At 36.1% G+C, this 25,336-nt stretch overlaps 1 protein-coding gene across 1 annotated transcript in view; it reads right to left on the bottom strand.

Moving 5' to 3' along the window:
• The window catches only part of CCDC7 (coiled-coil domain containing 7), a 336,376-nt gene that overhangs the window by 234,540 nt on the left and 76,500 nt on the right, over nucleotides 1-25,336 (bottom strand). Inside the window, exons 7-8 of the mRNA XM_084980435.1 lie at nucleotides 16,583-16,641; nucleotides 15,442-15,498 (exon numbers count right to left, since the gene is read on the bottom strand). Of these exons, the coding sequence (XP_084836561.1) occupies nucleotides 15,442-15,498; nucleotides 16,583-16,641 (116 nt within the window). The remainder of the gene's footprint in view (nucleotides 1-15,441; nucleotides 15,499-16,582; nucleotides 16,642-25,336) is intronic.

The raw sequence follows: 25,336 nt of genomic DNA, 5'->3' as shown, positions 1-25,336 counted from the left end.
AGCTAGCCCCTTCCAACTGTGCACCTGCACATCACTGGCCTGTCACCAGTCTCCACTGCTGTGTGCCTGTAGTGATACCCAAATGCCACAGTGGTGCACTCTGACAGCCCAGTTGGTCCCAGCCCTTGCTGCCTGTCCTAGCCCCCACCACAATGTGTGTGTTTATAACTGGCCACTGCCACTACATGGACTTGGAACTGGCTCTCACAGGCAAGTATATGGCCACTACTTAGCTCTGGCCACTACCACTGCTTGCCCTGGCCCCTTGCTACTACACCTGGAGATAATACTGAGGACCCCAACAGCCTTTGCAGCCTCTGAAGACCCCTGTAGCATATCCCAAGGACCATGAAGTTGTCAGTGCCATGGAATACAATGGCCTGAGCCAGTGAGTCACAGTGACCCACACTCAGTTCTATCTCATGTCCCTAACACTTGGCACCCCCACAAGGCTACATCTGGGGTCAGGGCATACTTGGGCACCTTTCCCCCACTGAGGTTCTACAGTTGAAGATTCTTCCTTACTGACACCTTTTCATAAAGTTTGGAAGAGATGACTATTTCATCAAATGTACAGGTGCCTATATAAGCAAGGACACAGGAGTTCCCTTTGTGGCTCAGCAGAGGATGTGGGTTCAATCCCTGGCCTTGCTCAGTGGGTTAGGATCTGGCATTGCCGTGACCTGTGGTGTATGTTGCAGACTTGGCTCAGATCCCATGTTGGGGTGGCTGTGGTGTAGGCCGGCAGCTGTAGCTCCAATTTGACCCCTAGCCTGGAAACCTCCATATGCCATGAGTGTGCTCCCCCCCCCCGCCAAAAAAAAAGTATTGCCAGAGGGTCTGGCTTCTAATGATCCTTATTCTATTTATTTATTCATTATTTTTTTTATTTTTGGGTTTTTTTTTTTTTTTTTGCTATTTTTTTGGGCCGCTCCCGCGGCATATGGAGGTTCCCAGGCTAGGGGTTGAATCGGAGCTGTAGCCACCAGCCTACGCCAGAGCCACAGCAACAAGGGATCTGAGCTGCGTCTGCAACCTACACCACAGCTCACGGCAACACCGGATCATTAAACTACTGAGCAAGGCCAGGGACCAAACCCGCAACCTCATGGTTCCTAGTCGGATTCGTTAACCACTGCGCCACGACGGGAACTCCAATGATGATCCTTATTCTAAACACCTAATGAAATCTTACTCTTTAGGACACTGGCTGCTCTTGGCACACTCTCAGGTACTGGGAGCTATTAAAAACAAACTAGTCAGCTTAGATAATCACAAAGGTCTGAGAAACAGCCACGATCTGGAGCAGGGCTAAATAATAAAGCCAACCTTTCAAAGTAGGAGAGGTGGCTGTTTTATCTAATGCATAGAAACCAACACAGTTTAGTCAAGCAAAATTAAGAAAGAATGAAATATGTTCCAGATGAATGAACAAGATAAAAATCTCAGAATGGAAAAAAAACTTAATAAAATAGAGATAAGCAATTCATCTGGCAAACAACTCAAAGTAACAGTTGTAAAGATGCTCATTGGGAGAAGAATGGAGGAACATAGTAAGAATTTCAAGTAAGAGATACAAAATATTATAAAGTTTGAAGCAGTAGTCACGGAGCCGAAAAATAAGTGAACTGATAAACACACGAGTCATCTGGTAACAGACTATATGAAACAACAGAAAGGATCAGTAATCTCAAAGACAGTGCAGAGGAATTCACCCAATCAAAGCAACAAAAAAGGAAAAAAAGAATCAAAAAAAGTGAAGATAGGTTAAGGGACTTATAGGATAATATCAAGTACACTAACAGTTACATAACTGGAGTCCTAGATGGAGAAGAGAGATAGAAAAGAGCCAAAAAGTTTTTGAAGAAATAATCAGTAAAAACTTCCCTAACCTGGGGATGAGGACCTGGGAGGTTGGGGGACAGATGTTCAGAACCAGGATCCTCGTACAATTCCAAATACGATGATCCCAAAGAAATCTACGGCAAAATACATTATAAATAAAATATCAAAGGTTAAAGACATGGAGAGAATCCTAGAATCAACAAGAGAAAAACAATTTGTTATATAAAAAAAAGAAACCCCACAAAAGAGCCAGTAGATTTTTCAGCAGAAATGCTTCAGGTCAAAGAGGTGGCATAAGACATCCAAAGCACTGAAAGAAAAAATGTCCAACCAAGAATGTTCTACCCAGAAAAGTTAACAATCAGAATCAAAGGAGATAAAGAGGTTTTTTTTTCAGACAAACAAAAGCTAAAGAAGTTGACTGATAACTAAACTAGACTTTCAAGAAATCTTAAAGGTACTTCTTTAAGCTAAAAATGAAGGGTGATAATTAGCAACAAGAAAACATGTGAAAGTATAAATTTCACTGGTAAAAGAAAACACATAGTAAAGACAGTGTTTGAATCACTTATAAAGTTATTGTGAAGGTTAAAAAACAAAAGTAGTGTCAACAATTGCAACCACAAAAATTAAGGGATGCATAAGATAAAAAGATGTAAAATAAAAAGATTTCAAAAACTTGAAAAGGGAGTTCCCGTCATGGCTCAGTGGTTAAAGAATCCAACTAGGAGCCATGAGGTTGTGGGTTCAATCCCTGGCCTTGCTCAGTGGGTTAAGGATCTGGCATTTCCGTGAGCTGTGGTGCAGGTTGCAGACTCAGCTTGGACCCTGTGTTGCTGTGGCTGTGGCATAGGCCAGCAGCTGTAGCTCCAATTAGACCCCTAGCCTGGGAACCTCCATATGCCGCAGGTGTGGCCCTAGAAAAGACAAAAAGACAAAAAGACAAAAAAAAAAAAAAAACTTAAAAAGTAAGGAGTGTAAATATGTAGAGTTACAGAATGCATTCAAACTTAAGTTGTTATAAACTTAAACTGTTATACATATAAGTTATTACATGAAAGCCTCGTGGTAATCACCAAGCAAAAACTTATGAGATACACAAAAAATAAGGAGAAATAAATCTAAGCATACAACTAAAGAAAGTTATCCAATGACCAAGGAAGAGAGCAAGAGCTGAAGTAAGGGACAGAGGAAAAACAAAAGGTCTGAAAAATAATTAACAAAATGGCAATAAGTATGTACCTATCAATAACTGATTTAAATGTTAATGGACTAAATTCTTCAATCAAAGGCATAGAGGATTGATTTTTTTTAAAAAAAGACCCATCTATATGCTACCTACAAAAGACTCACTTCAGATATACAGACACAGACTAAAGGTGAAAGGATGGAAAAAAATATTCCATGAAAATGAAAAGCAAAAGAAAGCTAGATTAATTTTATTAGACAAATAGTCTGAAAAAAAGACTGTAACAAGAGGTAAAGAAAGTCATTACGTAATGATAAAGAGGTCAATACAACAAGAGAATATAACATATTTTTGCAATCAATACAGAAGCACTAAATATATAAAACAAATATTAACAGACATTAAGGGAGAAATAGACAAAACTAATAATAGCAATGGTACTAAAACTCCATTTAACAACAACTGACAGATCATTCACACAGGAAACTAATAGGGAAACAGTGGCTTTAAATGTTGGCAATAATAACAACATTATACCAGCTGTGCTTAGCAAATATATAAAGAACAATTCATCCTAAGGCAAGATTTTGTAATCTTCTCGGGTATACCTAGAAAATTCTCCAGGAATAATATATTAGTCCATAAAACAAGACTTAACAGATTTAAGAAGACTGAGATCATATAAAGTATCTTTTCAGACCACAATGGTACAAAACTAGAAATCAATTACAAGGAGAAAACTGGAAAATTCATAAATGTGGAGATTAAATACATGTTACTGGGCAGGTAATGGGTCAAGGAAGAAATCAAAAGTTAAATTAAGTGAAATTAAAAAAAAACAGTGAAATTAAAAACAAGTACCCTGAGACAGATTAAAGTAAAAACAAAACATACCAAAACTTATTGAATGTCACAAAAGCAGGTCTAAGAGAGATGTTTATAGCAATAACTATCTATTTAAAAAAATGAGAAAAATATCAAAGAATATAACTGTACATATATCAAGGAAATGTTAAAAAAGGAATAAACTAATCCAAAAATTAGTAGAGGGAAAGAAGTAAAAATCAGAACAGAAATGAAATAGACACTAAAAAAATTAGAAAACCAATGAAAGCAAAAGCTAATTCTCTGAAAAAATAAACGAATTGACAAATCTTTATCTAGACTCGCTAAGAAAAAAAGAGGGAGAACTCAAATAAATAAAGTGAGAAATGAAAGAGATATTGTGACTGATACCACAGAAACTAAAGTATCATAACAGACTACCATGAAAAATTGTATGCCAAAAAAATGGACATCTTAGAAAATAAATTCCTATAAACATACAAACTTCCAAGGCAGAATCATGAAAATAGAAAATCTAAACAGACTGATTACTATTAAAAAGAATGAATCAATAATTAAAAACCTTTCAACAAACAAAATTCCAGGATGAGGTGGCTTGACTGGTGAATTCTACCAAACATTCAAAGAAAAATCAATACCAACACTTTGCAAACTCATTTCCCCAAAAAAGCAGGAAACACTTTTAAACTCTTTTTTTTTTTTTTTTTTTTTTTTGTCTTTTTGCCATTTCTTGAGCCGCTCCCACGGCATATGGAGTTTCCCAGGCCAGGAGTCCAATCAGAGCTGTAGCTGTCAGCCTACACCAGAGCCACAGCAACGCTGGATCCGAGCCGCGTCTGCGACCTACACCACAGTTCACAGCAATGCCAGATCGTTAACCCACTGAGCAAGGGCAGGGATCGAACCCACAACCTCATGGTTCCTAGCCGGATTCGTTAACCACTGAGCCACGATGGGAACTCCATTAAACTCATTTTATAAGGGCAGCTTTATCCTGATAGCAAAACCAGACAGAGACACCGGAAGAAAAGAAAATTATGAGCTAATATTCCTGATGAATATAGATGTAAAAATCCTCAACAAAATACTAGCAAGCCAAATTGAACAGAATATTAAAAGTATCATACACCATGATCAACTGGGATTTATTCCAGGGATACAAGGATGGCTCAACAACAACCAATCACTGTGATACAGCACAATAAAAAAGATGAAGGATAAAAATCATATGGTGATCTCAATAGATGCAGAAAAAGCATTTGATGAAATTAAACATCCATTTATGATGTAAACTCTCAACAAACTGGATATAGAGGGAATATACTCCAAAATAATAAAGGCCATATATGACAAGCCTAGCTAACTTAATACTTAATAGTAAAATCTGAAAGCTTTTCCCCTACAGTCAGGAACAAAAAGATGGACGCCTACTCTTGACACTTTTACTTCCGTTGTACTGGAAGTTCTAGCCAGAGAAATTAGGTAAGAAAAAGAAATTAAAGCATTCAAAATGGGAAAAAAAGAAGTAAAACAGTCACTATTTGCACATGATATGCTACTATATATAGAAAACTCTAAAGACTCCACAAAAGAATTGTTAGAACTAGTAAAGATGGTTACGTTTCAGGGTACAAAATCAGTATACAAAATCTGTTGCACTTCTATATGCTAATAACGATCAACAAAATAAGAAAAAAAAGCCCATATACAGTTGCATCAAAAAGAATAAAATACCTAGGAATAAATTTATCCAAGGAGGTAAAAGACCTGTACACTGAAAACTACAAGACATTGGTGAAAGAAGTGGAAGAAGACACAAAATAGATAGTCCACACTCATGAATTAGAAGAATTAATGCTGTTAAAATATCCCTACTACTCCAAAGAATCCACAGACTCAACACAAATCCTATTAGAATACCAATGGCTTTTTTTAAAACAGATATAGAACAAAAAATCCTATAATTTGTACAGGAGCACAAAAGAACCCAAATAGCCAAAGCAATCTTGCGATAGAAGAATAAAGCTGGAGGTATCATGCTGCATGATATCAAACTACATTACGAAGTTACAGTAATTAGAGCAGCATAGTACTGTCATTAAAAACAGACACACAGATGAACTAAGCAGAATGGAGAGCCCAGAATTAAACTCACTCATATATGGTCAATTAATTTATGACAGAGGAGCCAAGGATAAAATGAAAGGTATAGTCTTTCAGAAAACAGAATAGGAACATACAAAACAATAAAACTGGACCCTATCTTACTCTATACACAAAAAATAAAACAGATTAAAGAGTTAAATTTAAGATCTGAAACCATAAAACTTGTAGAAGAAAACACAGGTGGTAAGCACCTCAGCATTATTCTTGGCAATGATCCTTTGGATTGACACCAAAAGCAAAGGCAGGAGTTCCCCTCGTGGCGCAGTGGTTAACGAATCCGACTAGGAACCATGAGGTTGCGGGTTGGGTCCCTGCCCTTGCTCAGTGTGTTAACGATCCGGCGTTGCCGTGAGCTGTGGTGTAGGTTGCAGATGCGGCTCGGAACCCACGTTGCTGTGGCTCTGGCGTAGGCCGGTGGCTACAGCTCCGATTCAACCCCTAGCCTGGGAACCTCCATATGCTGCGGGAGCGGCCCAAGAAATAGCAAAAAGACAAAAAAATAAACATAAAAATAAAAATAAAAATAAAAATAATGCTCTTAAAAGCAAAGGCAACAAAAGCCAAAATAAACAAATGAGACTACATCAAAAAAGCTTCTGCACAGCAAAGCAAACCACCTACAAAATGGGAGAAAATTTCTGCAAATCACAAATCTGATAAAGGGTTATTACCCAAAATAAAGAATTCATACAATTCAATAGTCAAAAAACCCCAAGTAATCTGATTTAAAATGAACAGAACATATGAATATATATTTTTCTAAAAAAAATACAGACAGCCAACATGTAAATAAAAAGATGCTCAACAACGCTTATCATCAAGAAAATGCAAATCCAATCCAAAATGAGATACTACCACAAATGGCTATCATCAAAAAGATAAAAGTTCTTGTAAAGATGTGGAAAAAAAGGAAACCCTTGTAGACTTTTAGTGGGAATGTAAATTGTTGCAAAATTTAAACTATGGAAAACAACATAGAGGTTCCTCAAAAATTTTAAAACAGAACTACCATATGATATAACAATTCCACCTCTGGATATATATTCAAAGGGAATGAAACAGGATATCAATGAGATATGTCTGCACTCCCATGTTTATTGAAGCATTATTCACAACAGTCAATATATTTTTTAAAAAACCTACATGTCCACTAAGGGATGAAAGGATAAAGACAACATGGTGTATATGTGTGTGTGGTGTAATATTAGTCAGTCACGAAAAAGCGGGAAATGCTGCCAGTTGTGACAACATGGATGGAACCTGAGGGCATTATGCTAAGTGAAGTAAGTCAGAAACAGAAAAACAAATACTGCTATCACTTACATGTGATCTATAAGAAAGATGAACTCATAGAAACAGAACAGAATGGTAGTTACTAAGGACTTGAGGTTGAGGTAATGGGATATATAGGTCAAAGAGTACAAACTTCTGGTTAGAAAATGAGTAAGTTCCTAGGGATCAAAAACATGTTATTATAGTCAACAATTCTGTGCTATGTACTTGGAAGTTGCTAAGAGAACAGATCTTAATATTTCTTATCAAAAAGAAGAAATAGTAAGTCTATAATGTGATGTTTTAGTTAAAATGATGATAATCATTTTGTAATATATAAATACTTAAAATTAACATCTTACATAATGTTATGTCAATTATATCTCAGTAACATTAGAGAAAACATAAAATGTTCAGTCAAATCCTCAAAAGGCAGGTAAAGAGCAGAGGACAAAAGCTGAATAGAAGAACAACAGCAACAAATAGAAAACACTTACACTTATAGTAGACATTAATCCAATTATATAAAAATTCAGTTTGAGCATCAATGGTCTAAACGCAACAATTTAAAGTCAGATATTGTCAGAGTGGATCAAAAAATGAGACCTAACTATGTAATGCATACAACTTTAAATATTAACGTAATAAATTATAATGAGAATAATGCTAACATTAATCAAAATAAAGCAGAACTACATTAACTCTGAGCAGAGCAGACTTTGAAACAAAAAAGTTACTAAGAATAAACAGGAGCATTTAATGCTAAATGAGTCAGTTCTGCAATGATACATAATAATCCTCAATGTGCATGTGCCTAACAACAGAGTCAAAATAAGAGGAAAACTGATAAACTGCAAGGAGATATAGATGAATCCACTATTGAAACTGGAGACTTTGACACGCTTCTATCAGAAGTGGACAGATCTAGCAGGCAGAAAATTACTAAGGATTTAGTGAACTCAAAAACACCATCATTCAACTGGATAAAATAGACCTCTATAGATTACTTCATGCAACAAGAGCAGAATATACATCATTCTGAATCTCACATGGTACATACTCCAAAAAAGACCATATTCTGGGGGGAAAATATCCTTAATAAATTTAAAAAACAGACATCATATAATGTCTGCCTTCAGACCTCAAAACAAATTATGTCAGTAATAGAAAGATATCTTGAAAATCACAATACATTTTAGAGATTAAATAACACTCCCAAATAGCACATGTGACAAAGAAGCCTCAGAGAAACTAAAATACATTTTGAACTAAAAAAATGTAACATTAAATTTTATGAAATGCAATGCAATGAAAGGGAAATTTATAGCACTGAATGACTATTCATCACAAAATAAAGATCTTAAATCAATAATCTAAGCTTACACCTTAAGAGGCTGGAAAAGAAAAGACCTAATTAAATCCAAAGTAAACAGAAGAAAAGAAATAATAAAAATTGGAGCAATGAAAAAACAGTAAATCACTGCAGAAAATTAATTAAACCAAAAGCTGATTCTTTGAAAAAAAAAATCAAGAAAATGAGTTAGTCTCTAGGCAACCTAAGAAAAAAGGACACAAATAACTAACATCAGTAATGAAAGAGATCCCAGCAGATCCCATGGACATAAAAAGTAATAAAAATGCTATAAAAATTATGCCAACAAATTTGACAATTTACATGAAATAACCAATACCTTGAAAGACACAATCTACTAAAACTCATACAGTAAGAAATATTCTGAACAGAATATATATATTTTATCTTACAGAAACTGGATCAATAATTGATACCCTTCCAAAAGAGAAAACACCAGGATCAGATGACTGCACTGGCAAATCCTACCAAACCTATACGGAAAATTACACCGATTATCTGCAATCTATTCCAGATGATAGAAACAGAGGAAACACTTCCTAACCCATTTTATAAGACTAGCGTTACTTTTAATACTAAAACCAAAAGCATTAGTGAATAAGGATAACTACATACCAGAATCTCTCATGAACAAAGACGTAAAAATCCTCAACAAAATTTAGCAAATCCAATCTAACAAGGTATGGGAAAAATTATATGCCCAACCAAGTGAGATTTATCCCAACTATGTAAGGCTGGGTCAACATGTGAAAATCAGCTAATATAATCTGTCATATCTATAGTCCAAAGTGGAAATTTATGATCATTTTAAAAGATGCAGAAAAAGAATTTGACAAAAATCTAATACTCATACACAACAAAAATTCTTTGAAAACTAGAAATAGAAATAAACATCCTCAACTTAATAGAAAAATCAAACAAAAAACATACAGCTAACACCATACTTAATGATAACAAACAATGATTTCCCCCAGGTCAGTAACAAGACAAGCATGTTCTCTCTTACCTCTCCTATTCACCAACATACTAGAAGTCCTAGCCTAATGCAATAATACAAGAAAAGAAAAGAAAAAGTATAAAGATTGAGAAGAAAGGAGTAAATATATCTTTTTTCACTGCTGGCATGACTGGCTACATAGAAAATTCCAAAGAATCACCAAAAATCTCCTGGAACAAGTAAATGATCATAGAAAGATTACAGAATACAAGAGTAATGTACAGAAGTAAACTGCAATTGCTTTTCTATATACTAGCAACAAGTAGGGAAAAAAAGGAGTTCTTGCTATGGCACAGTGGCTCAGGTTACTGCAGAGGTGCAGGTTCAATCCTCAGCCCAGTGCAGTGGGTTAAAGGATCCAGCACTGCCACAACTGCAATATGTGTAGATCACAGCTGCATCAGACTTAGTCCCTATCCAAGAACTTCCATATACCAAGGGAGTGGCCATAAATTTTTTTTTTAAAAAAAAGTAGAATTTGAAGTTATAAACACACTGTTTACAGAAGTACCGAAATCTCAATACTGAGATATTAATCTAAATAAATATGTATAAGCTTTACATAAGGAAAAGTATAACTATCTGATGAAAAAAAACAAAGAAGATACACATAAATGGAGAGATACTCCATGTTCATGGATAGGAAGACTCATTACTGTTAAGATATACGTTTTCACCAACTTGATCTGTAGATTCAATGCAGTTTCAATCAAAAACTCAGCAAGCAATTATGTGGGTAACAACAAACTTATTCTAAATTTTATGTGAAAAGTCAATAGATCTAAAGAGGCCAATACTATACTGAAGAACAAAGTAGGAAGTCTGACACTATCCAAATTCAAGACTCACTATAAAGCTGCAGTAATCAAGACAGTCTGGTATGAGCAAAGAAGAGACAAATAGGTCAATGGAACAGAACAGAGATCCCAGAAACACAACCACACAAATATAGTCAACTGACTTTTAGCAAAGCAACAATGGTGGAAGGTTAGTCTCTCTAACAAATGGTACTGGAAAAACTGTATATTCACATGCAAAAAAAAAAATTAGACACATCTTAACTTCACAGAAATTAATTCAAAATGGGTCATAGATTTAAATATAATAGGCAAAAGTATGAAATTTCAGGAGTTCACTGGTGGCTCTCAGCAGGTTAAGGATATGGCTTTGTCACAGCTGTGGCTCAGGTGGCTGCTCTGGCACAGATTTGATCTATGGCCCAGGAACTTCCAAATGCCAGGGGTGTGGAGTATGAAATTTCTAGGGAATAACATAGGAAAAACAATCTAGGTTACATTGGGTTTGAAGATGATTTTTAGGCACAACACCAAAAGCACAATCCATGAAAGAAAAAACTGGTAAATTCAACTTTATTAAAATTTAAAACTCCTGCTCTGAAAAGACGCTGTTAAGAGAATGAAAATATAAACCACAGACTAAGAAAAAGATCTTTGAAAAACTCATATCTGATGAAGAACTTGTGTCCAAAGTGTACAAAGAACACTGAAAACTCAACAGTAAGAAAGCAAATGACCTCATTAAAAAATGAGTTAAAGATCTGAACAAGTGCCTCACCAAAGAAGATAGATGGTAGGTAAACAAACGAAAGGATGCCCGACATCATATGTCATTAGAGAATCACAAATTAAAACAAGATAAAATAAAATTTAATTAAAAAACAACAAGATAATGCAAAACACCTTTAAAATGGCTAAAAACAACAAATTCGGACAAAATCATAGGCTGACAAAAATGTAGAACTCCAGAAATTCTCATGCTTATTGCTAGCAGAAATGCAAAATGATACAGTCCCTGTACAAGACAGTTTGGCAGTTTCCTAAAAACTAAACACAATTTTACAATATGATCCAGCAATTGCACTACTCAGTATATACCCAAATGAGTAGAGAGACTTCCATCTGTATAACCTTTGCCTATTTATAGCAGCTTTATTCATAATGGCAAAACCTTAGAAGCAAAACCAAGATATCATGAGGATACAGGTTCAATCCCTGGCCTTGCTCAGTGGGTTAAGGACCCCATGTTGCTGTGGCTATGGTGTAGGGCATCAGCTGCAGCTCTGATTCGACGCCTAGCCTGGGAACTCCCATATGCTGCAGGTGCAGTGCAAAAAGAAAAAAAAAAAACTGGTACATCTATACAATAGTTATTCAACCATAAATATAAGGAATTCCTTGGTGGCTCAGCGGGTTAAGGATCTGGCGTGTTTTCACTGCTGTGACTCAGGTTTGATCAGGTTTGATCCCACATGCTGGGGGGGGGGGCATAGCCAAAAAATAAAAATAAAAACAAAAATAAATGAACTATAAGAGTTCATGGTTGCCTTGCAGTTGCAGATCCAGTTGACACTGATGTGACTAGGGTTCAATTCCTGGCCCAGGAACTTCCGCATATTGCAGATATGGCCAAATAAATTTTTAAAAGTAAAATAAATGAGCTATAAAACCATAAGAAAGACATGGAGAAATCGTAAATGCATATTGCTAAGTAAAAGAAGGATTGCATGATTTCAAATACATGATATTTTGAAAAGATAATATTCTAGAGACAACCAGGGGTTCTGGTGGATGGGGGGCGATAAGGATATGTGGAACATGAGATTTTCAGGGCAGTAAAACTACTCTGTGTGATACTTTAATGCTGGATACATGATGTGCATTTGTCACAACCCACAGAACTGTATGATACAAAGATTGAACCCTATGTAAACTATGGACTTCAATTAATGTACTGTACTGGTTTATCAGTGTTAAACAATGTTCAGCAGTAATGCAAAGTTTAATTATAGACTAGGGAGGAGAATGACTATATGGAAACTCTCTGTACTTTCTTCTCAATTTTTCTATTAACCTAAAACTGCTCTTAAAAATAAAGTTCATTAATTATGAAATGAAGTAACATCGAAATTAAATAATAGTCTAAAAAAGAAAAAACTGAATGGAATTCAAAGCTAGCTCTTGTCTTATTAAGATGTAGAATCTACAGAATTTAGAGAATGAAAATGAGTACTTTTAAGAGAAAAAAAGAGTATACGAGTGAAAAAGCAACGAGAAAGTGTAGACATAAACCAGGGGAGCCCAGGGACTGAGCTGCCGCGGGAAAAGACACTTAAGAATTTGTAAGAGGGTTTCCCTACATTGTGCAAAGTAACCCTGTCCTCTGCTTCCCTTAAAAATTATGAGAAAGAGGAGTTCCCGTCGTGGCGCAGTGGTTAACGAATCTGACTAGGAACCATGAGGTTGCGGGTTGGGTCCCTGCCCTTGCTCAGTGGGTTAACGATCCGGCGTTGCCGTGAGCTGTGGTGTAGGTTGCAGACACGGCTCGGATCCCGCGTTGCTGTGGCTCTGGCGTAGGCCGGTGGCTACAGCTCCGATTGGACCCCTAGCCTGGGAACCTCCATATGCCGCCGGAGCGGCCCAAGAAATAGCAACAACAACAACAAAAAGACAAAAAAAAAAAAAAAAAAAAAAGAATTTAAAAAAAATTATGAGAAAGAGTTCCCATCATGGCTCAGTGGTTAACAAACCCCACTAGTATACATGAGGCCATGGGTTTGATCCCTGGCCTTGCTCAAGGGGTTAAGGATCTGGTGTCGGTGTAGGTCACGGATGTGGTTCGGATCTGGTTTTTCTGTGGCTGTGGCATAGGCCAGCAGTAGAGCTCCAATTCGACCCCTAGTCTGGGAACCTCCATGTGCCACAGGTGTGGTCCTAAAAAGACGAAAGACAAAAAACAAAATTATGCGAAAATTTCGGAGTTCCCATCATGGCAAAGTGGAAGCAAATCCAACTAGGAACCATGACATTGAGGGTTCAACTCCTGGCCCCGCTCAGTGGTTTAAGGATCCGGCATTGCTGTGAGCTGTGATATAGGTCACAGATGCGGTTCAGGTCTGGCATTGCTGTGGCTGTGGTGTAGGCTGGCAGCTACAGCTCCAATTAGACCCCTAGCCTGGGAACCTCCATGTGCCACGGGTGCAGCCCTAAAAGGATGAAAGAAAAGAAAAAAAAAAAAAGAAAGTTTCTACTATTATATTTTATTTTATTATTTAGAATTTGGTTTGAGGTTTGGAAGACATGTTCCACTGGCCTATAAATGAGCACACAGGCTTCAGTTTTTGTCTGTGATGGCACATCAGGGACTAGAATTATCCTTTCATTTTAAACCAATTAAAAACTGAACAAAATACCATATGATTATCACTTATATCTGGAATCTAATATAGGGCATAAATAAACCTTTCCATAGAAAAGAAAGTCATGGATATGGAGAACAGACTTGTGTTTGCCAAGGGGGATGGGGAGAGAGCGGGATGGATTTGAAACTTGAGGTCAACAGATGCAGGCTATTGCCTTTAGAGTGGATTAGCAGTGAGATCCTGCTGTGTAGCACTGGGAACTATGTCTAGTCACTTATGATGGAGCATGATAATGTGAGAAAATAGAATGTATACATGTATGTGTAACTGGGTCACCATGCTGTATGGTAGAAAATTGACAGAACACTGTAAACCAGGTATAATGGAAAAAAAATCATCATATAAAAAATGAACAAAATATATGAAACAGTAATATTCAGACACTAGAAAACAGAAAGCGCAGGGCAGTAATCCCAGACAGAAAGAAAACATCATAGCTCTATGATGACCTCGGCTCACTGCTGGAGTTTCCAGGCCACAGAATAAGGAAGAGAAACCCAGACAAAATTTACTGGTCTCCCTGAGTTCAGAGAAAAGTTTCGAGTTTGGGAAGACCAAAGCAGCTAGGATTCACAGGGCACAGTATTAGACAGGAGATAACTGCATAGATTGAAGGAGAGAGAGCTCTGCAGATATGCAGAGGTTTCCCCTTGATGCACAGAGAGGCTGTTACTACCTATTCCACCTAGCCAGTCAGGGCTGCCTCAGATCAGAAGTTTCTATAGATCTTGGGAGTGCTGTGGAATGTACAGCTGTCCTTTGTTCAACTACGGCAATGTTAGGGTTTACAGTAGAAGATGAAAGGGGGTAGAATTCCCATTAACATTTTCTAATCAAATCTTATTTTCTACTTCTAAAACTGTATTCCACAGCATACCTTAGGTGACTGTTTCAAAATTCTCTCCAGTATTAAGGCATAAGCAAGGTAATTTCTCCATTCTGTTGACAGGTAGTCAAAAGTTTGAATTCTAGAAATTTGCGTTCTAGCAGCTCTTTATATTCATGAACTGATAGGTATTCAGATGCAGTCAAAGCATTAGTGTATATGAGATGATCTATAATTCATAGTAACATAATCTACAAATATTTCTTAATCACTGTTCCAACCTCAAAGAACTACCACCTATGCAACATTTTTGTAGCATATTCTAATCACAATTAAATATACTCTATTCCAAGTGATAAGATGGTACTCTTAAAAAATGAGTCTACGAATTCCCACTATGGCCCAAGAGGATAGGTAGGGTTTCTGGAGCAACGGGACATGGGTTCACAACTGTGACTAAGATCTGATCCCTGGCCCAAGATTTTCATATGCCACAGGGAAGTGAAAAAACAAAAAAAAAGTCTATTTTTGGTAGTAATTAGGTTACCAGGAATTTCAACATTTGCTTGATAGCCAGCCCAACTGTATGGCTCCAAACTCCAGGGAGTTTATGTTGTAATTTAATAATTATTAAATTATATAAAATTATAGAAATTAATACACTCAACAGAGGTTATTAATACGTGATGCTTAATAAGTAGAAACTTACGTGGCTCAGTTGCAAAAACATCTGATATTTCTTCAGTTGAGTGTGTTGTTATGAATTCTGAAATAATATTGAATTTGTCATGTTTCAAATATCAATTATGTATAAATTTAAATTTCATAGTTTTTATTTTAATAAATCATTCAAGAGAAAAGAAAATTCTAAAAAAACCAGTAGAACTGCCAACACTGTAGGTACTCCCAAATATCTAACAGGAATAACATCTAAAAGAATATGCATAACAACTGAGTGATGTGAATTCATCATTTTCTCAACAAAACTTGTCTTTCCTCATATAGTCTCCTAGTTAATTTTAATCATCTAATCTCACTTCCTTTATATCTAATCACCAGGTTTTGCCAATTTTATCAAGTAAACATTTCTCAAATCTGACTTTTTTCCTCCTGTTTGTGTTCTAATATAGGCACTTCCCACACGTTTAAGATACAGCAATAACTTCCCTTTCCTATTCCCAATCTCCAAATCTAGCTTCTCAATGCACCTGGTCAGAGTAATCTCTCTCAAATAAAATGCAACATGTCACTTCCCTATAAAAAACTTCAATGATTCCTTATTATACATGGGGGGAAAGGAAGCATTCCTTAGCACAGTATCTAATCCCTCTGCCTAGGCTCTCTCCTACCCTATTCCTACCTATTACTTCACACTTTAATACCATTCCGGTGGCAATGCCCTCTTCATGCTGTTCCTCATCTGTATCCTCTTCTTAAAATACCAAATATCTCCCTTTCTCACTTCACAAGGTTGCATAAAACCTTAAAAACTCCTTCAGGCTGAACAAACTGGTTCTTTTCTGTGGACTCACTGCAAAATACACATACCTTTATCATGCATTAAATAATATTAAAATAATACATAATATGCTTGTATCATTACTACATAGTAGTGGATATAAGCATATTAGCATGGGTTGATTTTATGAGGGTAACAACCAAGTTTTATTCATTCTGTACACTCAGAATCTGGAATATAATAAGAACTTTAATTGAAAATATCAAACTCACCACTGAATATCTTTATCACTGCATAATTTTTATGGCTATAAAATTTTAAACTTTAATACTCAAAATGTCAATGTATCTAGGAAACTCTATAAAAGTTAAAATGTATAAAATATTATCACCTTCAATTTTCTGCTGTATAGTTTCATAAGTTTGCACTTCTGGTGGAATTTGAATAACCCTGTTAAAATTTCAATAAATAAAATATATTTATTATCAATAAATAAAATATATTTACTCTCATAATTTAAGAGTTTAAATTATACTTAAGATAGAATGTATGCTCCAGGTATACGCAGTTTGTAAAATAAAACAAGTTACATAACCTTTATTCATAGACATTAAATTAAATCACCTGGTAGAGCAAGTAAATAAGTAAAAGAAAAATCAATATGTAATTCTATAAATTCTATATAATCCATGAACATAATTAGGTATTCCAAAAACAGCAAAATTAGATAGAGGAATGAGATTTCTTTTCACCAATGTTTTATTAATGGTGTAATCTATTGTAAGAGCATGAATTCTAGAGTCAGAATGCTTGGCTCAAAACCTGCTTTATGTCCTTACTGATTATGTGACTTTGGGTAAGTCACTTAACCTGAGCTTCAGTTTCTTCATCTATCAAAATTTGGATATCTCATAAAGTAGCTGTAAGGACCAAAAGACACATGTAAAGTTACTAGGAAAATACCTAGCACACATTAGACACTTAAATTTCAGGTACTAATATTAATATATGATCTGAGATTAATTTCATGCCTTGCAATAGATAATTCTGGTTAATATATCTAACCTCTGAACCAAGGCTCTGTTATACAGCTTCCACTGAGGCCAACTCAAGTATCACTCCCTTTTTTCCTTTAAGTCTAGTCCATGACAGATGGAGACATCAATAATGTAACTGTATAATAAACAGTAACCCCTCCTAATTATGGGTGCTTTCTATTTTTACACTGTAAAATAAAAGGCTTTTGTGTATGTTTAATACAAAAAAAAGGTTGTTTATAAATATAAAGTTTTACTTGGATAAGTTACTCTACTATGGTTGGTTTGGGGAAAAAATGAGTTGGAACTGATTTAATTTGGGTATTCATAAAAATTGCTCATATTTATTTATGTTTATTATGTTTTATGAAATACATAGACTGCATGACTGGTTCTGATCTTGAGGAAATAAATGTCCTGACAGAAAGACTTACACATGAAAAATTAAATGAATAACTTATTATGTTAAATAAGTAGTTATATTAATTTATAATAATAAAATTATTAGATATTATTTGACGCCAAATAATAGGGGAGGAGAAAGAAGTAACAAAGAAGAGATCCTTCTAGGACAAGGTTTCTCAACCCCAGCACTACTGACATTTTAGACTGGATAATTCTTTGTTGTGGGGTGTGGGGGACTATCTGTGCATTTTAGAATGTTTAGCAGCACCTCTGATCTCTACCTAGAAAGTGTAAGTAGCATTTCCACTCTAAGTTGTGATAACCAAAATGTCCACATACAAGTCTCCTCTGGGGCACAAAATAGCCTACTTCAAAATCAATGCTATAAAATCAAAGCTCTACCGCGGCACTCTCTCAGCATTACACAGTTCCATAAAGACTATAAAAGAAAGGCTTGATAGCAGTCAGACCCAAATCATAGTAGAATGCCCTGAAATTTCTGCTGGAGAAAGATAAGCCTGGTGAAGAGCCTCCAAGAGACAGTTTCCCATTTCAGTCTCATGGAAGACAGACACAAGCTCATTTCTTATCTATCTCCCTAATTTCAGTTGCATACAGAACCTTCTACCCCTCTCTTACTGTACAGCTGAAAGCCTCTGTTTAAACAGACTTGTGGTTGCCAAGGGGAGGGGGAGGGAGTGGGATGGACTGGGAATCTGGGGTAAAAAGACACAAACTATTGCCTTTGGAATGGATAAGCATTGATCCTGCTGTATAGCAGTGGAAACTATATCTAGTCACTTATGATAGAACATAATGGAGAAAAAGAATATATATATGTATATGTGACTGGGTCATTTTGCTCTACAGTAGTAAACTGACACTACACTATAAACCAGCTATAATGGAAAAAATAAAAATCATTTTAAGAATGGGAAAAAGTCAAGAAATAAAAATTTTTTAAAAAGCCTACATGTTAAACTACAAGACTATAGTTTAGATTTTGCTCCTTTATGGCAAAGCAACAAATCACTTGTCTGGTCTGTCATCTGGTCCCTCCTGCTTTGTGTCATCCTATGGAACTAGGAACACAGGGAGCTGATACCATGCAGATCTTTTCCTTGCTGTCTGTATAAGTAATTAAGGATTCAACATTATTTGTGCCCATTGTCTCCACACCAGTTGAAAATTAGAAGAATGACAAGCCAATCTCATAGCTTTCACTGTGCTACTACTTCAAGGATGCCTGCTTGCCAATCAGATAAACAAAAGCCTGTTTAAATAGCTTTTTAAGATACAACAATGAAAGGGGATAGAAAGTACGAAGGAAGTTGAGCAGAATGAATTGGAAAGAGGTGGGAAGACTATGAAATTTATAAAGATATGGAATCAGATATACTAAGTGAGATAGCTCAACACAGGAATTTTGTTCAGGCTAACTTCTAAGGGAGAAAAAGTCTGACATTCATGTAGTAGTATGGTAATAACACTGAAATTCTCCTGATCCAATTGGTAAACAGCTCTTCCTTGAGCCATTCAAGTATCTGCCAACTGTCCTGGTCCCTCTATCTTCCCAGAACTACACCTAAAGGGGTAATCTTTAGCACAGCAGATGGTATATGGGATTCTACTCCAGTGTTGATATCTATTCTAATCAGTTGGTGCACATATTATCCTGGTTCTTCATATTTTTGGTATGATCACCAAGAACAAGATTGTATGTGCCTGAAGAATATAAAAATTTCTCCCTCTCCCTCTCTCCCTGCCTCCCTTTCACTCTCTCTCTCACACACACCTTTTTTTGTAGTACAAAATAAACTTTAACAAGGAAAATTATAGCTTAGATTGGAAGTAAAAGCAGAGAAAAACTGTCAAATAAAAAAGGGAATAGACTAAGAAACGCTGACAGCAAAGCAATAGTTAAAAAGTACAGCAAACCAAGGAAATAAAGCTATACTAAAGATTCCTATTAAACTAAGTAAAACTGAATTATGTTTTCCTAAATTGACATTGTATTAAAACAGTTTCTTGTTTTTTGGTTTTGTTTTTTTTTTTTTTTTTTGCTTTTTGGGCTGCACCTGCAGCATATGGAGGTTTCCAGACTCGGGGTCCAGCTGCTAGCCTACACCACAGCCACATCAATGCAAGATCTGAGCCATGTCTGCGACCTACAATGCCAGATCCTTAACCTACTGAGTGAGGCCAGGGATTGAATCCACAACCTCATGGTTTGTAGTCAGATTTGTTTCTGATGAGCCACAACAGGAACTCCCTAATTTCTTGTATTCTATATGGCTGACTAAGGGTGATTTTATGAATGATTCATTACAATAGATAGTATATTAGAAATACCTGTGTAAATAAATTGGTTGATGAGAGACAACTAAGTATAATAGAGACATCTTGCTCCAAATTCATGATTTCAAGTAGGCCTTCAACATCACCAGGTAATCAAAAGATAGGTCCCTATCCACTCACTCTCCCATTTGGTGACTACTGCAAATCCCCACCTCTTTACTCAAAACCTTTATCCTATCTTCACTCTCAGCTGATGACCTTTCTTATTACTTCTCTGAGAAAACTAAACCAATCAAAGAATAGCTTCCACAAGCTTCTGCGCCACATCTACTCTCTATCAGCATCTGCACCCTGATACCCTGTCTTCCCACATGGTTTCATATGAGAATTATCCAAGCTCCTGTTCATTTCTACTCACTTATTCAAGGATAGATGGTGTCTCAGAAATTCTTTGTCCCTTTACATCATAAATCTTTTCCTCTCTAATGGGTCACTCCAATTAACATACAAATATTCTGTTATTTGTCCTAATTTTTTTTTTTTTTTTTTTTGCTATTTCTTGGGCCGCTCCCGCGGCATATGGAGGTTCCCAGGCTAGGGGTCCAATCGGAGCCATAGCCACCAGCCTACGCCAGAGCCACAGCAACGCGGGATCCGAGCTGCGTCTGCAACCTACACCACAGCTCACGGCAACGCCGGATCGTCAACCCACTGAGCAAGGGCAGGGACCGAACCCGCAACTTCATGGTTCCTAGTCGGATTCGTTAACCACTGCGCCACGACGGGAACTCCTATTTGTCCTAATTTATAAGAGCTTCATTTTGTCTCAACTTCCCTGAAGCTACTACGCTACTTTTTTTCCCTTCTACTGCAGCAAAACCACTCCAAAAAATTTGTCCATGATTACTCTCCCCAGCTCCCTCTGATCAGAGATTTCTTATGATAACTGTTTTTCTCAGGGTCAACAAATGACATCCTTTCTGAATCCATTGGTCAGTTCTCAGTCCTAACTTTCTTGACCTATCCAGAGCCTTTGACAACACTGATCAATCCCTTCTTATAGTTATACTTTCATTTGTCTTCCAGGACACTAAATCTACTAGTTTTCTTTCTGTCTCACCAGGTCACTCATTTCCCTTTGTCTAGCCCCTCCTCTTGTCCCAGACTTTGTAATGTTGGAAGGGCCCAAGGGATCAGTCCCTGGTCCTCTCTTCTTGATTTACATTCATTCCCTTCATGATCTATCTACCCTTAAGTTCCATTCATATGTAAATGACAGCCCAATGTCTATTTCCAGCATACTTCTTTCTCCTAAACACCAAAACATATTTGTAGTGGCCCATTCAAATATGCCTACAAGATTTCTGACAACTCAAAATCTCAGATATCTTCAAAATAGAACCCCTGATCTTCCTCTTCAAAACTTGCTTCACTTACAGCCAACGCCAGTGAAGGTAATTTCAATTCTGTAATTCTGGCTACCCAGGTCAAAAGCCTTGAACTCATTCTTGGCTCTTTTCTTCCTCTCATATGAAACATTCAGCCCTTCAGGAAAGTTTACTGACTCTATCTTCAAAATTTATGCCCAAAATCTCAAAGCTTACCAACTCCACTGTAATCACTACCCTGAACCACCATCATCTCTTGTGGATTACTGCAGAAGTCTCCCAATTGGATTCCCTATTTCTATTCTTGAACCCACACACTCAATTTTCTTTATAAAATTTTTTATTAAAGTATAGTTGATTTACAATATTGTATTAATTTCTGCTGTACAGCAAAGTGACCCAGTCATACGTATATATACACTCTTTTTCTGATATCAATTTTCAACACAGTGGTCAAAACGATCCTTTTGAAACATAAGTCAGATAACGTTACTTCTTTGCTCAAAACTCTCCAGTACCTTCCCAATGATAATGAGACCAAAAATGTTTGAATAAAGACCTAAAGCATTTTCTGTTTATTTCCTGCCATGACCTTATTCATACCTAATCTGACCCCTTGTTAACAACTTTCTGCTCTCATCTCTTTTTACTCTCTCCTGTTTCTATTCCAGCAACACTGATGTTGATTTTTCCTCAACATGCTCTGCTTTTTGGGCCTCTGTCCTAGCTACTTCCCTTGCCTAGAATACTCTTTTCATAATATTCACATGACCTTATGCTCTCCTCTTCAAGTATTTCCTTAAATGCTAATTCTTCAGTAAGGCCTAAGCAATGTATCTACATAAAAGTGCAATTCCTATCTCCACCCTTGCTAACCAATCCCCATTTTCCCTGCTCTACTTCTTCTATTTTCCATACATTTATCACTTATTAGCATCCTATATAGTTTTTTATTATATGTTTTGTTTATTGTCTGCCTCCCTCATTTACCAGGATGTAAACTCCATCAAAGACGTTTCTTTGCTTTGTTTGTTCTCTAATATATTCCAAGTGTGAGTGACAGTTCCTGACATAAATTAGTTTTCAGCACATGTATTAATCAGAATTCTCCAGAGAAATATAATTAACATCATCAAAAGTATGTGTGCATGTATGCGTATGTATATATTTATGTATCTATGTACATGTGCATGTGTATATATGATATATAAAATGCATGCATTATCTTTGCTATCTTCCTTCTCTTATCCTCATGTCACATAACATACAATGTATTGACCTTATATCATAGTTTAAATATTGTTAACTTTACATAATGGATTTAAGTTATGGGATATCGAGAAGTAACACATCACCCAAGGACTTTGTATCATCTTCTGCAGAAAGAGTAAGTACATTTTTGGTTGTACACAGGATAGTTGTATCATGTGAAGTGGAAGTATGACCTTTTCACACTCTCTTTCACTTTCTCTCCCTATGTACTATATGTATATTATACATATGTATATGTGTATATATACCTGTATATATATCTCTATACCTATATAGATATATATTTTTAAGTTTGATTAACATGGAGTTCTATGAAAAGGGAAGAATAATGGATCAATGAGTGACTGGCAAAAGAACACAATACTTAAAAAAAAAAAAAAAAACAGAATTAGAAGTGCTTTGAAGGAGTTCCCGTCGTGGCACAGTGGTTAACGAATCCGACTAGGAACCATGAAGTTGTGGGTTCGATCCCTGCCCTTGCTCAGTGGGTTAACGATCCGGCGTTGCTGTGAGCTGTGGTGTAGGTTGCAGACGCGCTCGGAGCCCGTGTTGCTGTGGCTCTGGCGTAGGCCAGTGGCTACAGCTCCGATTCAACCCCTAGCCTGGGAACCTCCATATGCCACGGGAGCAGCCCAAGAAATAGCAAAAAAGACCAAAAAAAAAAAAATAGATTAAAAAAAAAAGTGCTTTGAAATGTTTGAAATGATGGCAAAATATACAAGTGGAAATATCCAATATAATTGAAAATAAAAATTTGGGATATGGAAGTGAGCTAGAGCTTGATATACACACTTGGGAAACATCAGTATACAGCCAACTGATGAAGATATGAATATTTATTCAAGTTAGAAAGGATAAAAAAAGGGTAAAACTGAGGACTAAAATAAGGATTTCTCACAGTTAATAACTTAAAAAGAAGAGCCAGCAAAGATAAGCAATTGGATATAAAACCAATAATCTAGGTTTCCACCTCAGGAAACCAGAAAAAAAGAGAGCAAATGAAATCCAAAGTGAGCCTAAGAAAAATAACATAATTAGAGAAAAAAAAATCAGTGAAATGTAAAAGAGTAAATCATTACAGAAAATCAGTGAAACCAAAGTTGTATTTTCAAATATCAATAAAATTGGTAAGTCTCTCACAGGCTACAAAAAAAAAAAAAAAAAAAAAAAAGAGGACACAAGTTACTAATACCAGAAATAAAAGAGGGCATATTAGTACCGATAATATGGACATTTCAAGGAAAATAAAGGAGTATTATGAACAACTCTATGCCCACGAAGTTGATAAACCTGAACCCGGGACAATTACTTGAAAGACACAATTTTCAAAATGCACACAAGAAGAAACAGACAATCAGAATAGGCTTACATGTATTACAGAAACTGACTCAATAAATAATAACCTTCAAAACAAAAAGCACAAGACTTAGATGGGTTCACTGGTGAATCCTACCAAACATTTAAGAAATTATATCAGTTCTGTACACCAATTCTCTATAACCTCCTTCAGAGAGTAGAAGCAGATGAAATACTTCCTCATTCATTCTAAGGCCAACATAACCATAACACCAAAACTAGACAAAGACATCATAAGAAAAGAAAACTACAAACCAGTATCTCTATGACACAGATGTAAAAATCCAAAGCAAAATATTACCAAATTAAGCCAAAAATATTAAAAAGAGATCCCGTCATGGCTCAGTGGTTAACAATTCCTACTAGGAACCATGAGGTTGCAGGTTCAATCCCTGGCCTTGCTCAGTGGGTTAAGGATCCGGCGTTGCCATGTGCTGTGGTGTAGGTTGCAGACTTGGCTCAGATCTAGTGTTGCTATGGCTCTGGCATAGACCAGCGGCAATAGCTCTGATTAGACCCCCAGCCTGGGAACCTCCATATGCCACAGGAACAGCCCTAGAAGGGCAAAAAAAGACAAAAAACAATATTAAAAAGAATTATATACTATGATCAAGAGGGTACGCAATGCTTGCTAAACATCCGAAAGGCAATTAAGTACGCCATTACATCAACAGGCTAAAAGAAACACCACATGATCACCTCAACAGATATAGAAAAAGCACTGACAAGATCCAACACCCATTCATGATTAAAACCCTCCAAAAACAAGAAGTATCTCAAAAACAAAACAAAATAAAACCTAGAGCTAAATTCATACTTAACAGCAAGACCTTCAAAGCTTTCCCACTAATATCAGGTATAAGATAAGGATGTCCCCTTCTCACCACCTCTTTTCAACATACTGAAAGTATGAACTAATGCAATAAGACAAAAAAAAAAAAAGAAAAAGAAAAATATACATATTGGGAAGTAAGAAGTTAAAATGTCTATTCACAGATAATATTAACATTTATATAGGAAAAAAACAAACAAAAAACTCCTGGAGTTAATAAGCTATTTTACAAGTTTGTAGGATACAAGATTACAAAAGCTAAAACTGCTTTTCTATATATCAGCAATGAGGAAGTAGTATTTGAAACTAAAAACACAATACCAATGCATTAGCACCAAAAAATTTGAAACATTAGGTGTAAATCTAACAAAATATGTATAATATCTATAGGAGGGAAATTACGAAACTCTGATGAATGAAATCAAATAATTAAATAAAGGGAAAGATATTCCATATTTATGGATAGGAAGATGTCAGTTCTTCCCAAGTTGATCTAAACAATCAATATTATTCCAATCAAAATTTCAACAAGTTATTTTTTCAGTATTGACAAACTT

The sequence above is a fragment of the Sus scrofa genome, chromosome 10 (genome assembly GCF_054392235.1).
Source record: "Sus scrofa isolate SSC_HxYL_T2T_F1_AM1 chromosome 10, Sscrofa_HxYL_maternal_Yorkshire_Landrace_v2.0, whole genome shotgun sequence".
In the NCBI taxonomy this organism is placed as follows: Eukaryota; Metazoa; Chordata; class Mammalia; order Artiodactyla; family Suidae; genus Sus; species Sus scrofa.
The sequence above is the reverse complement of the archived record's forward strand: the minus strand, read 5'-3'. Positions and strand labels throughout refer to the sequence as shown.